This window comes from Liolophura sinensis, chromosome 7 (assembly GCF_032854445.1).
Source record: "Liolophura sinensis isolate JHLJ2023 chromosome 7, CUHK_Ljap_v2, whole genome shotgun sequence".
Taxonomy (NCBI): domain Eukaryota; kingdom Metazoa; phylum Mollusca; class Polyplacophora; order Chitonida; family Chitonidae; genus Liolophura; species Liolophura sinensis.
This window is the reverse complement of record NC_088301.1, coordinates 20,421,822-20,436,994: the sequence shown is the minus strand read 5'-3', so window position 1 is coordinate 20,436,994 and position 15,173 is coordinate 20,421,822. Positions and strand designations below refer to the sequence as shown.

General features: G+C 39.0%; 1 protein-coding gene across 1 annotated transcript in view; it reads left to right on the top strand.

Moving 5' to 3' along the window:
- The window catches only part of LOC135470719 (receptor-type tyrosine-protein phosphatase alpha-like), a 54,218-nt gene extending 42,921 nt beyond the window's left edge, over window positions 1-11,297 (top strand). Inside the window, exons 13-27 of the mRNA XM_064749755.1 lie at window positions 1-88; window positions 929-1,002; window positions 1,454-1,490; window positions 2,417-2,514; window positions 3,338-3,463; window positions 4,127-4,275; window positions 5,218-5,353; window positions 5,677-5,826; window positions 6,364-6,463; window positions 8,154-8,227; window positions 8,645-8,779; window positions 8,942-9,064; window positions 9,358-9,506; window positions 10,026-10,161; window positions 11,177-11,297. Coding sequence (XP_064605825.1) covers window positions 1-88; window positions 929-1,002; window positions 1,454-1,490; window positions 2,417-2,514; window positions 3,338-3,463; window positions 4,127-4,275; window positions 5,218-5,353; window positions 5,677-5,826; window positions 6,364-6,463; window positions 8,154-8,227; window positions 8,645-8,779; window positions 8,942-9,064; window positions 9,358-9,506; window positions 10,026-10,161; window positions 11,177-11,251 — 1,650 coding nt within the window. The 3' untranslated portion in view covers window positions 11,252-11,297. The remainder of the gene's footprint in view (window positions 89-928; window positions 1,003-1,453; window positions 1,491-2,416; window positions 2,515-3,337; window positions 3,464-4,126; window positions 4,276-5,217; window positions 5,354-5,676; window positions 5,827-6,363; window positions 6,464-8,153; window positions 8,228-8,644; window positions 8,780-8,941; window positions 9,065-9,357; window positions 9,507-10,025; window positions 10,162-11,176) is intronic.
- The last annotated feature ends 3,876 nt before the right edge of the window (window positions 11,298-15,173 follow it).

The window sequence follows — 15,173 nt, the reverse complement described above, 5'->3', positions numbered from 1 at the left end:
ACATTTCCCGTGGGACTACACGCTAAGCATGACGTGGCTAACAAACCTGAGAACAAGAACAAAAGCCGTTATCGGAATCTCGTGGCTTGTAAGCACATTATACTCCATAGATATGGAAGCCGGTTAATGCCATCATTCAATCATTGTACTTTTGCAACTGTTTGGCTATAGAGCAACTTGATATGGCGATGGCACGATGTGGTCGTTCCATGGTCCCATGTTCTCGAGGTACAGCGGCTTCGTATCTTTGTCCCATGGATTCGTGCAATTGCCCATTGCCATGCACCATGGCCCAATCCTTTCATACGATCACGCCATCGCACCGTCCCACCGCCGGACGATGCTAAGATGCTACGATGGTGAGATGATGACTTTAACCGACTTCCGTACATACTGGGCTATGGTAGCAAAAAATTGCACTGAATTTTTTGTTAAATGATCTTATACAAGAGCATTTTAAACTCACGAAAGTTTCATCAAAATGATGGAGAGGGATAGGGTTAGTTAGGGAACTATAGTTCTTTGGCATGTACATGTATACCTAATAACCCCTCGACGTAAACCCAATCGGGAGTACTAGTTGGATTCGAACACGCAATATTCAATATTCAAATCTTTTGGTGTCCAGCAACAACGTTGGAGGAAACAATGTTATCCGAATTCCATATATAGCTTAGGCATATACTAAGGACATTTTTGACGCTAGGTGACGCGACGCCTTTGTAAATAATTAAGGCATTTTCTTATAACAAAAACCTGGTATATATTCAATTTTTGCTGAATTAACTAAAGGCATAGCGGACTTTATTTACAAAACATACTGTTGTGCTTATGTTTATATTCGAAGTTAGCGTGGCCGATTTATGTGTCATGCTGGCATAACCATACGGCTCTACGAACAAACGCGTAACTATGAAACGTTTTTCAGACGACCATTCACGGGTCCATCTGAAGCAGTTCGGCGACGAGGATACCGATTACATTAACGCTTGCTACATCGATGTAAGTATTTATAAACTTATAAATACTTTGTATGCAACAGTTGACTTTGATTAAACCTTCCAGGTGGTGTTGATAACGGAGTTTGTAAATCATATGATACCATAAACTTCATCGCCGTTACGTAACTGAAATATTCTTTGGGCGTGGCGTAACACTTCTAGTAAAAGATTAAGTATGTATGTATACTTGGGGTTTAACGTCGTAGTTAACAATTTTAGGTGCGTCTACATATACTTTGTTTTCTTGTGCTGCCACAGAAGGATCATGTCTAAGACACCAGACATGACACCCCAGGCAGTGACATTATACTGATTCCGGGCGAAGCAGTCATGTTTCCTTGCTCTAACTTCTCAGTGCTGAGTGCCAAGCGAGGCAGCAAAAAGCACCAGTCTTTGGTATGACCCGACCCGGGTTTGATCAGGAATAAGTAAAATAACATTCCTGTTTGCAGGGTTACAACGAACCCAAAAAGTACATCGCATCTCAAGGTAAGTGCTATTTTTATTATAAAGGTGATATGTCATGTAGCCATATATGTTTGTAATCGAGACATTAGTGTTATGTCTTTTTAAAAGAGAGCCTGCGTGGCCGAGGTAGTTAGAGCTTTGGCCGTTTTCCTCCTACCATAATGTTGACCACCGTCGTACAAGTGGAATATTTTTGAGCTCGGCGTAGTAATGCCAATCAAATAAATTAATCAAATATTCTTTCTAATCATTTTAAAAGTAATAAACCGTAATAATCTTTTGTTTTTCGGAACAACACTAAACACAGAATTTCGAAATTATCGCTTTGTAACATGCCAGCTGTTTATCCCATTTCGCTTTTCTTGAATATGGAATATCACACGGTGAAACAATTATGCCGAAGAGTGGACAATTCTGGTGTAGCCGTTTAATGTCTGAAATGATAGTATTGCTCTTAGCCATTTTTATATTTAAACCTTTATCGCCATGATCTCAGAACTACGTGCAGATTTTGTTTCATGAAATTAGTTAACATTCTCAGTTGTCACTAAAATTTGCTAATCATATGGTCTTTGCCACATAAGACATGTTACTTCCAACTTAATGTATACAGTATCCCAACGTTAGAGAGGCAAATGTTGGACATATCCGCTCTGATGGCCCAATGAGGCCTGATCTCAATAAGTGGTCGAGGTTGTTTGTGGTACCAGTTGCACTTCATGCATAAAAATCTTACAGCACACCCTAACTATCTGAGAAAAACACTTGTCTTTACCGCATACGGCCTGCAATGATACAATGTATGTCCACACCATTGACTAGATGTCAATTGCCAAATGCCCCTGGTATGCCCCCGGACACCCTAGTTTTTGTCACTGAGGGCCACCGTCTAAGTGCAAACAGCCTGAGCATGCATGGCGTCAGATAAATAATTGTAATTCTTACAGGTCCAACTGATGTGATCATCAATGAGTTCATGCGCATGATCTGGGAACGAAACACCGGCAAAGTTGTCATGGTGACCAATTTGGTGGAGAAGACAAAGGTGGGGATTTGTTTTGATTTCATGTTTCGATAAACAACTAATTTTAGGATGTCTTTTTTCTCCCTCTGACAGACATGTCAAGGTTTATTGACGTTCCCTATCTTCCTCCATCTCTCTCCATCCTAATTTGTTGCGAACATAGTATCTTGAGGAATGCAACGATTTCTTGAACTCTGATATTTAACCCCTTGTAAAGTATTAACAATTAAAGGAGAAGGAAACATAAAATGGATACCAAAAATTAGATGAAATAGCGTCAAAACTTTTTTGCAAATATGATCTGTAATATTTTTGGGGATTTTTTTTGTTTTCAAGAGAAAAGTGTGTTTGAAAATATTTTTGTATTGTGGTATTTGGGACCAACTTTTGGTATTTATCGTTGTTGCATAATAATGTTCTAAATAAAGATGTGTTGCTTCTCTAATGAATTTATTTCAATGTAAATTTGTTGTTTATATCAAAACATATGCATTTAATCTAAATTATGATAACTTTTATGAACATAATAAAAATATAAATACATGTATGATCCAAATTGAGATTTATTACATCTGTTAGCTGAAAAGAATGTCTTCATTTATGACATTATCAAACAAAGACAATACCAAAAGGTGGTTTCAAATACCAACCATACAAAAAAAAAATTTTTTTCTCCTTAAGGAAAAATCGGAAAAAAATATTGAAGACCACATTTAGGAACAACTTTTCGCACTCTTTCATCTGAACTTAATGTCATTTTAATTTCTTCTCCACTTCTAATGTAAAGTGTCAATCAAATATTTGGCCTACTTTTGTCTCTGATGTCAACGTCTTAACTCCACAGACTAAGTGCGTCCAGTACTGGCCAGACGGACAACCCAAGCAGTTTGGTTTCATCAGCGTCTCCCTGCTGGACGAAGAGAACTTCTCTAACTACGCCATCAGAATTCTGCAACTAAAGCATTTGGAGGTGAGAAATACAGAGAATGTTTTTTGTGTCTTTGTATATATCATCCTAAATATTATTATGTTTGAGGTGGGGTATAATAATGGACATTACCACGAGCGACACGGGCAAGCAACTTTCAAATGAACAGCATGTATTCATCCAGTAACTGCAGAACAAGACAAAAGGGTAAACCACCCACTCTTTGCAAGTTACTGACGAACTTTCCCTCTTGTGACGTATAGATATGCACACCACAGTTGAGTAGAGAACAAGTTTTATACTTATTGATTTACATAATTGGTGCTTTACGCCGTACTCATAAATAATCCACTTACACGTCGGTGGCCAACACTAGGATGGAATGACACCGCGCAGAGTGGCATTATTGGCACCATGTCGCGACATCATTATCGGCACTATATCGCGGCATCATTATCGGCACCATGTCGCTACATCGTCAGGGCCCGCTTGTACAAAGAGACTGTAGCTACAATGATTGTAGGCTTATTTATGGAACATGCCCTAGACTTGTCACCGACAATATGAGCGTTGTGTGTGATTGTGGTAGCGTTTGTTCATGGTTGTAATCGCCATCTAACGTGTAAATGATTATTTGGAAAACTGCGATTACTCAAATTATTGATATGAAGTAATGATTTATCTAATATAAATGTTTGATTTTAGATGCAGAAGACCCAGATCGTCAAACAATTTCACTTCACGGCTTGGCCAGATCATGGTGCGCCCTCTAACGCCAGTGGCTTATTGGACTTCCAGAGAAAAGTCCTGGGACATAAATCACCATTGATTGGGCCTATAGTGGTGCACTGCAGGTAAAAACCTTGACAACTGATGGAGACAAAAGTGTTCAAACAGAAGTAAGCCAAATGTCGTGTTGAAATAGCATTTTGCCAATCCCGGAGGGGAATATAGGTTTAGACCTCGTCTTCTCGTCCATCTATCCGCCCGCCTGTCCGTTAGGGAATACGTTTCCGAACTTTCAATAACGACTCATCGCTTTGAATTGTAGCTTGATACCTGTGTTTCACGTAATGTATTTAAGATAAAATTAAAGTTTCAGCCTTTTTATTCGTTTTCTACAGACGTATGGTCTGGGTTTGTTTTAACTGTTTTGGACCTTCGACAGATTTTCGGACTTGTTTGCAAAATGAGTCAACGCGTTGAACTGAAACGTAGTACATATTTCACCATGACAAGTTACAGATCAGGTTCGAGTTTGGAACCGTTTTTTCTCGATTTTTTTTTATAAAATCGTGGCCTTCTTTCTAAAACCGATTTATCTCACCGTATTGAAACCGGGTGTGCGTCTTCACCATGAACACTGACACTTGGAGTTTGAGTTTTGGGCTGTTTCGTTGATTTGCAACTAAATTGAGGCAGTTTTATCCTGCTATGGACTCGACCAGTTAACTGTACAGACAAGTTACAGATAACATCGAATTTTTGACCGTTTCGTCTATTTTCAGTAAAATTATGACCACTTTAGTTGTCAGTTGGCTGTTCAAAACTGTTTTAAGATTTAATATTAGATTTATGCCAAGTGTATCAGCGGATGCACGTGTGAACAACCGGGCCCTTGGTTACTGTTTGTCACTAACCAATTTTTGTGACCGAAAAATGGGCGGAAATTGCTTTGAAGAATCGGGCTCTGCCACCTAATTTGATTTATACTTAACTGTATATCAGTGTGAACATGTCTTATTAATAACACGTCAGCTATATAATCCTTACATCTCTCCCTGTCTCTGTTACAGCGCCGGAATAGGCCGTACAGGAACGTTCATAGCTCTGGACTACCTGATAAACCAGGCCAAAGAGGAAGGTGTGGTGGATGTGCCGGCCTGTGTCAGACTCCTCAGGGAACAGCGAGTCAACATGGTCCAGAGTTTGGTAAATAAACACTACTTTCACTTTCCGTTAATTGCTGCCCACAAGACTTTGAGGGGAAAGAGCGCAGTTGATGCAAGCCACAAGGAACCGTTATGGGCAATGATCGTCGCCACTCTTAGAAAGTCTCGCCTTTACACGGTTTTGTAAAGGCACATACTCGTCTTTGCACCATGTATTTTGATCAGGAATATAGTCCATTCTGCCATTCCTACAATTTTAGCTCCACAGATCCTATCAGTCTACATAAATTATAAATAACCTGACATCACCCGTATTTTTGTTCAAGAAATACACGGACTTCTTTTCTGTTATTAATGCTCCAGGAGCAGTATGAATTTCTGCACGAGGCCCTGGCAGAAGCCCTAGAGCTTCAGGAAGGGTCAATCCCAGGTGTGAATTTCTCCAGCGTGTTTGCTGATCTCTGTACAGTTAACCCAGAGACCGGACAACTGAAGATAGCCGAACAGTTTCAGGTAACAGTTTCTGGTCAATGTCAATATCCTACTACATACATAATCAATTTTCTTTGCTGTAAAGCAAAGCCCTGGCCCTAGCTTCACAAAGGTGTCATACAAGAACGACAGTCGTACATATACGACAGTGGTACGGTAATTGTGATGTACAAAACATCATACGACAAAGTTACGATAACAAAATGTCGAACACCGCTTTGTGAAACTGGGCCCTGTACCTGTAGAGTTTTATAGAAGCAGATCGTGTTTGCATTGTTGTGACATTTGTTTTCCGGCATACGTTTGTTTTGAAGTAAATGCAATATATACGCCCAAAAGCAATCGTTATTAAGTAATGTTGTATTTAGGCGAAAAAAAAAACTCCACCGCATCTAATAGAGCATCGTGACACTTAAGCATGTTATTGGGATGTAGGAACAGGTAAACTAATATATCTAGCTTAGAGGTACAGGTTGAATCTTTCCGTGGACAAGAAACTTCTACCTCAGCAAATACATCCCGTTTATGATATGTCAATCTTCTATCTCGTCGCCACAGCGGCTGAATGAGAAAACCTCTCCTCTGGACAAGGCTAATCTGGTGACAGCTTTACATCCTGACAACCTGCACAAGAACAGGTCTGACAAAATTGTCGCCGGTGAGAACGAAATCATAGTTTTTAAACAATATGAGCAATATACAATAATAATGATAATGATAATTTGGCTGATTACCTTCCTGCTTTCCTCAAGACTCTTGAAAAAAGTCGGCTATAAATGCACAATTGTCGTGGGTTTCCCTGGACTCTGGCTGGTTACCTGCCCGCATAATGCTAGCCGCCGTCGTATAAGTGAACTATTCTTGAGTACGGCGTCAAAACACCAATCAAATCAATCAACATCAATGTACCACAAGAGAAGAATAGTGTTCATGAGATTTGTGGTAACACATAGTCCATGCATGGGTATATACCCCGATACAGTCATGGTAAAGTGGACCAAAATTCCAGCCCTCTGATTTTAAAAGGTGTCTGAAACAGGGAAAAAAAAACAATCAGTCCCCATTTACCTATATCACTAGGTTCCTTATCCACTATTAACATAAAATATATCAACAGTGGGATGAATAAAATTCGGTCGAAAGTAATTACCTACCACGTGGGTATAAAATCACTAGCTACCCCACAGCCACCCTCTCAGCAGTTAACCAGTAAAAAATCACCTCAAAAATTTCTTTGTGTACTAACGAGCTACTTTTTTCATATAGGCCCCTTATTTACTTAAAGCAGACTTTTAAAAGGCTGGGTAGATAAGAAACTTTCCTCGAAATTGGCTATTGAATGCACGACTTGTTTCAGTCAATTTTGGATGTGTTTGAAATTATAGCCCGTCATCAAAACGAACACAAATCGTTGATAAATGTAAAAATGGCGATAAAATACTTGGGACAGTTATTTAGAGAGAGACATATATTTGACTGACAAGAAAAGAACAAAAAAGATGAAACTGTGTCACAATATTTAATTCAAATACAGAAGAACTTCTGAGTATGGAGATAGTTCTAATTTTAGCAACACTCGTTAGCAGACAACATTTAACTTGAATTTTCAATGAACCCTGAACTACAAAACGATTTCGTACTCATTTCATAAAGGCTCGATTTCTTAGTGATAGATGATGCACAGTATCTTTAGGAGATGTCTGAGGTTAAACTTGCCTTTCAAAATCGCCTGATGTCTTCATAATACGTAGCTTTGTCACAATTCATGTACTCCTGTCCAAGTGCGGCCACATGACCGGCATTCCCGCGCGATTTTTTCTTAGTCCACTTATGCAGATAGTCGGTATATGGAGCCAAATGTCAGTAGTTTACATGAAATTACTCTCACACCTTTATGAATGCCTTCATAAAATGTGACTTCAATAATGAGACTGGATGAAAGGCATAGTCAGATTTTATAGTCATTTTATAAGGCAGTAAAAGAAAGTTACCATGCTTTAATTCAACAGCCCTAAATATTGCATAGATTAGCATTCAAAGAGACTTTTGATGTGATTTTGTACTCGTTAACTGTTGAGAGGGTGGCTGTGTGGTGGGTGGATTTTTGTATCTACATGGTAGGTAATTGCATTCAAATGACACTTTTTCACTTTCACCTCAGTCTGGGTATATTTCATGTTCATAGTGGATAAGGCAATTATTGGTTAAGGTAAATGGGGCTGGTTTCTTTTATTTTTCTGTTTATACGCCTCTCAAAATCGGAGGACTGGAAAGTTTGTCCACTTCAGTCAAGTGGGTATATATGCTAATACTTTACTGAGACTTCCTCCGTGATCCTTTCTTCTCAGCGGACAACTGCAGGCCTTACTTATCCACTCCAGTGGCTGGCAAAAACAACTACATAAACGCCGTCTTCCTTCCCGTAAGTATTCTTGTATATAGTCACAAGTTTTGTTATTACCTTTATTTTACCTGATATACATGTATCCTTCCCGCAGTGGGATTTTCCCTCATCCGGGCACTCAGGTTGCCCCCATTCACAAACTGACCACCATTGTGTGAGACCAAACTTCCTGGGTATGTCGTTAAGCAACAAAGACATCAATAAATATGTCATTGGGGTTCAAGAGTTCGGTTCGTTACACCCAGAGTTTCTGCGCCACAAATGCGATGTGCCATGTTAAACGATGCTACACTTTTATCAGGTGTACATCATTTGCCGAGTGTCTGCTAATAACGACCTGTCGCCCTACAGTATATATTAATTGCATAGCACTTTATTTATATAAATAATATACCCGAGTACTTACATTTGCCTGCGTTTTTGTGTTCCCTGAAGAGCTATATGCTGAAGAGAGGTTTCATCATCACACACACGCCATTACCGAAGACTGTGGTGGATTTCTGGCGTCTGGTTTATGATCACGGCATCGCCACCATCGTTATGCTGGACGATGTGGACAACGAATCTGAGGTGAGCAATAACCTGTTTCTCTATCTTCTTTCATCCGCACATCACCCACTATGCCTTGCTTTTCTTCTAACACGTAGGTTCAGGTCGAACATTATAATTATGTACATTCTATGGTACATACTGCTTCAGATTTGTCTACAAGTTTTGTTTAATTGCCTTCAGAACGTGGGTATATACTGGACGGAGAAAAGGAAAACGTTCGATCCTTTTGATGTAAAATGTACGCAGAAGGAAGAGGAAAGTGGCTTCACAGTAAGGACGTACAACCTGGCCTACAAGGACACGGTATGTGTACTTTCGACACCCGCCCTGTAAAAACATATTAAATCTGTCAGCTGTTGAAATTACAAATTAAACATCTTCTTTATTTGTTAATCCATTGGAATGTGGCGACATGGAATAAAGCGTCACTTTCGCTGTGCGCACACACAAGGAAGTGCCTGTTGATCCCTCTACCGACGCATTACTTTCCTAAACCAAACTACAGAACATCAGGGTCATAGATTCGCAAAGGTAGATATCACTCTATATTTGTTTTTCTTAGATTCTCAGCCCCCTTGTGTCTATTCTGCTTCCAGAAAGTGCCGTGTCCAATCAAGCAGTTCCGCTGTGGGCTCTGGTCGAGCGCGCCTTCTTGTGATTCAATTCCTTCCCTGCTGGCCGTCATAGATAGCGTGACAAGCTGGCAAAAGGTGGCCGGAAACCAGCCTATCTTGGTTCACTGCAGGTCAGTTAGTTACCTTGCCCAACGTTCTTCACAGGGGGTACAGGGAGGGGTTATTTTGCCGTGGCGTTTTCTTCGTCCCTAGATGACGACATACGGTAAACGATACATTGAAATTGTTTTAGAATATTTTAGGTCACTAAGCTTCATAAATGATGGTAAATTATAGGAAAATAAACGAATAACCAATCATTGAGTAAGCAAAGATCAACATATACATATGCAGCTATATACGCATAAAGTGAAATGGTAAACGTTCTCCCCATCCTTAGTACTACCATATATATTTCAACTTATTCCGTAAAATGGCGTGACAAGTGCTTTAACTTTCCATTTCTCAAAGCAACGAACAGCATTTTTACAATGTTGACCTCACAACGACGCGGTGAGCTTAAGTTCTATACTCACCACCTTTGTGGAACGGTAGACTCTGTAGATAGTGTGTAAAATACGTAAGCAACTAGAGCCGTGATTATAACTGTCATAATAAAACGCTTTATGAAAGCTCTGTACATGTTCCAGGGACGGACTAACAAACAGTGGACTATTCTGCGCGGCCTCATTTGTACTCGAGCGACTGAAACTTGACAGAGACGTTAACATTCCTCAAGCCGTCAAACAAATGCGGGTGGCCAGGCCTCAGATTATCACTGATTTGGTAGGAGGTTATTTTTGTTTTTCCAGATTATGCATTTGCCAGTTCATCTGCCTTTGCAAATTCAGATGTCATTTAGGATCCAGGTCTGGATTAATAATTCATATTAAACAGTTTGGAGAAAATCATTATCACCCTGTATGATCCCCTGTTTGATGTCACCTTAGCAGAGTTCCGTATATTATATTCCTTTACTGTTATGTAAAATAAATGTGAGTAAGAAGACTAGTTTAGTGCCACCAAAAACCCTAATTGCGCATACAACACAATGACAACAGTTTTCATCTATATGCTATTATACTACGACAACTTCACAAAGCCCTGCTGTAAATTCCTAGGCCGGGTCATTTCTAGACTCCAAATTTTCACTTGATGCAGATGTTTCGATGCAGAGTTTCAGAAAAACTAGTGTACGGATTTAACCGCATTACCAGCCTACCTTTAAAACGTAATTATGACATTTCATATTTGTGGCATTTAGTCCTTCGGCGTTTGTTTCATGTTGGTTATACTGAGATCAAGGGTCAAGGCCACTTAAAGGTCACGGATGTGCTAAAAATCTTCCAATCAAGTTTCCGAGTATACCGTTATTTTAAATTTCTTGGTATGTTTACTCCTTGTGTGGGTTTAACGAACGTAAAAGTGTTAACTGCTTGCGCAGTCTATAACCAATTATTGAGTTCGTTGAGGACCACTTGTCTTTTACAAACATGGTGCGGCCTCCATGATCGAAGGGGTCAGTACGCCAACATGCAGATGGCCGTGGGCATCCCCCGGATTCTGACCGTTTCCTCCCACCATAATGCTGACCCCTCCCCCTCGTCTGAGTGAAAAATTCTTTAGTACGGCGTTAAACATCAGTGATATAAATATATGAATACAAATATAGTTTACATATCTGTACGTCATGTGGGAATAAAACATCCTAAAGATCTTTTTGGATTGTGACGATTACTATGTGCATTATGTTTACACAGCTTGATTTTAGAGATACAAATATATTTGTTTTCTCTTACAGGATCAGTTCCGGTTCCTCCACCAGGTGGCGCTGGCATATCTGGAAACTTTCCACACTTATGCCAACTTCAAATAATTTTATGGAAGTTTGCAGTGTCATCTCCATCATAAGAGCAGTAGGAAGTCAGTGCTTTCAAAATTTATTGGATCTTCCTTTTTTGCATAAATTTTATTATTCCTCTTGTGCCTTGTGTTGTACATGATAAAATGATTACTTAGATTAGCAATTTAGTTACTATCAACAAGAACATAATCACAGTAGATAATGCTATAAACATTGATGTCGTCTTGCACACAGGACCATGGTTAACATGAATAGCCCACGTTAAAAGATAAGCTGACAAACACCTGACCGACCGGCAGACAGAGCCACTTAAAGAGCTGCCTGTCACAACTAAGTACTGTATGCATGTATGTATGTATGTGTGTATGTAAGTATGTATGTGTGTGTGTATGCGTGGGGTTTAACATCGTGCAAAAACATTAATGTTAACTTCATCATGTCATGTTACGGATTCTTTTTCAAAACGGCTCGGTCCATTGAATTGTAACTTGGTAATTTCTTCACAATAATACATTACATGTCAAGTTCGAGTTTCGATCCCTTGTCCAGTCCGGACAAAATTATGACCGTTTTTTTTTCTCAAAATTTGGTCTTTTCGGAACTTTTTTGTTTTCAAAATGGTTAATTGAATCAAATTGTTCAGTATGACTTCTCTCTCATGACTTTCAGGTGAAATTCGATTTGTGGGCTGTTTCGTTCATTTTCAGAAAAATTATGGCCGTTTGTGTCGTGTTTTTTTTTATATTTTTATATTTTTAGTTGAAACTTGATAGATAGCTTTAACATGACAAATTACAAATCAACTTTGAATGATGGGTTATTTCGTTGATTTTCAACAAAATTATGGCACGTTTTGTTTCTGACTTTACCAAAGCAGTTATGTTGATGGCTCAGACCGGTAAGGGACACGTATACCTTTCCCAATACTTCCAGTATGCTTGTTTTGTATGCAGGTAGATCAGATGCCCAATAAGCCAGATAGCTGTTGCGAGCAGTATGTCACAGGATGAGTTATACGTGGGATGAACAAAAGCACAAGGCTACTTTTGCATATTCTACAACATTAGCCACTTTTTTGATAGACGAGTATAGCGACGATAGTGTGATAGTTGGCAATAAGTAGCAGGTAACCGGTGAAATATGGCTTTTTGTCAATTTACTTCAGTTAGGGTTTTATTATAACTGTTCCCCGAATTGCTTCAATGGTAGAAAATCTTAAACCTCTAGCACCGTGGCTTAAGCAGAATTAGGTTAAAAATGGAGTGATGCTAATTGCAATGTATCAGACGTCGTTGGTCAAGAATTACTCAAAATGCCGTGGTATCTTCACATTTAACACACAATAACATTAAAACAATGCAAAATCTTACGTGTAGCAAAGACTCGCATAAAATGTACGGAATTGTAAATAACGAAAAGTGTGTGACTGTCGATGGTTACAGTGATTTAACATTGTCTCATGTGTGTTTGTGTCACAGAAAAGATACCTTGTCTTTCTCGCAAACCGCTATATCTCGGTTATTAATACTTTAGATCATACTAAAATTGTTTTTGTGGACATGTAACCTTATTAATTACCGCGTTTTTTTACCACAAAGAATTCATACTTGTGCATCAGTGCAGAGAGGGGAGGCAGACGTGGGGCTTTGTTCAAAGAAACTGTTCAGCGGCAGGTTTCAGAGGTTGTAGTTTCAATAAATGCTTATTACATTCATGATAATGTGTCTCTGCACTTAAGCACTTATGTGTAACAATAATGTGAAATAAGTCCTGGTAAACATAGTTTCTGTTTGGTTGTAAATTATCATATTTCTTATTGTTAAATAATAAAAAAGACATTTACATTAATCGTGTATTTTACACTTTTTTCAGGGCCTTATGGTCCAAAGTCAGAAGTGATGTGTATACGACATTACATGTGTATTTCCTTGATTTGTGTTATGTTTATACATTTAATCATTCAAGGAACCGGGATCGAGTGTATTGAATTCGTCGGATTAAAGTTCTGTAAATTTGGAGGCCATTTCGTATCTTACAGCGTGTGAAAAACAAAACACTCCGTTGATTTTAAACCACTGTAACATTAAAATCTAACGGGTGTGTTACAACCAGGGTCAGACAAGGGTATAAAATATCAAAAATACGATGCAAAGAAACAGAAATGTTATTTAGCCGTACGCAACCTTGTGTTCAAAAAGTGGACACATTCTGTAAATTTATTTAACTGTTTAGTTGTTACTTTTTACGCCGTACTTAAGAATATTTCACCTCTACGACGGCGGCCAGGATTATGGTAGGAAAACCCACGACCATCAGCAGGTTACCGGCAAATATCCCCACGTACGATCGGACTGATGGTAAAATGAGCTAGACTTGAACTCACAACATCCGCATTGGTGAGAGGACCCTTCGCCATTATGATGCTATAGCACACTAACCACCTATGCGACACGTCCTACATAAGTGCAACTTTACATAATGACATGTATATCACGACAAGAAATCCTGCTGTCAGTTTTAGCCATACTGGATGAAATCAGCGATTTATTTTGCGCAACAAGATATTACTTACGGATGTACAACTTCTGGGTTTATTCAAACGAATTTCAATTTAGATACTAACATCGTTATCAAATGATGAAAACTTATCACTTGATAACTATTTATTTATTTATTTCATTGCTGTTTTTTATCGTACTCAGTAATATTTCACTTATTTAACGGCGGACAGCATTATGGTGGGAGGAAACTGGGCACAACCCGGGTGAAGCCCACGACTATTCGCATGTTGCTGGCAGACTGTCCCACGTACGGAGAAGAAGCTAGAAAGCATTTGATAAAGTTAGTATCTATATCCAAGCGTCGTGTGATTGAACCTAGCAATTGTATATCCATAAGGTACACATAAGGCAATTTGCTAAATGAAAATAATTATGGACAAACTTCCATGTTCTATTTAAAACAGACTTAAACAGCCCCTGATTCGCGGAGAGCAAAAAGGGTTACTTTTACGTGGATTTCATATGTTAAGAATAATTCTGATTTATGATGTGATATGCTTTAAACCAGAGAAAACTATATCGTTTTATTGCTACCGTTCGATTCTGGAGAATTAGTAACTTGCCAATAGTCGGTGGTTTATCGAGTCCTCTGCAAATTCCACCACCCATAAAGGTTTATCAGTGAAAAATTCTTCAGTATGATGCTAAGCATTGATCAAATGAATAAATTAGTCAATAAGTCAAAAATAAATAAACAAAGCTAGGCCACATGTTTCATCAAAAAATAAGGTATATCAAAGAAAAACAGATCTTTTTTATACACATGTCTGAGAATGCTGAGCAAATGAAAAAATGCTCCTGTATACATATGTATCCGTTTAACCACATACACAGCATTGATGAGGGGCTTCTAAGTCATTACACTCTGGCGTTATAGCATATAGTTGGGTGTTAAGTTTGGTGTCAGTATACACTGACTTGGTTGAATTGCTGATCTCTCGTGTCAATATACCGTGGCTAAGTTGGGTGTCAGGTTTGGTCTCAGATTACTAGCTCAAAACCAACCTTGGACAGCGAATTTGTAGATTTCCTAGCTCTCAATGCATGTAGGGCCTTGGTGACGGTAAACGGTCGACTACGCTCGTGTGGCCGTTTGCTTAGTCTGACGTTCGTCAAGGACCACTTGTCTTCCTCCAGTATGGTGTCACAGTGCATATTTGTACGTCACATCTGAGATTGTTTGTCAGGAGCTTGCCGAAGGCCCGTGTTTTTTCCCGGGCACTTTTCCCTTCACCTTTAAAACTAATGGCCAGCATGTGAAAAATTCTTAGGTATGGCGTTAAAAAACAAGCAATTAAATATAACAATAAAAATTTCAAAAACTAATTCCATTTCAAGCCCTGTAGCTATGTATGGGTCTGCTAAATGCTACA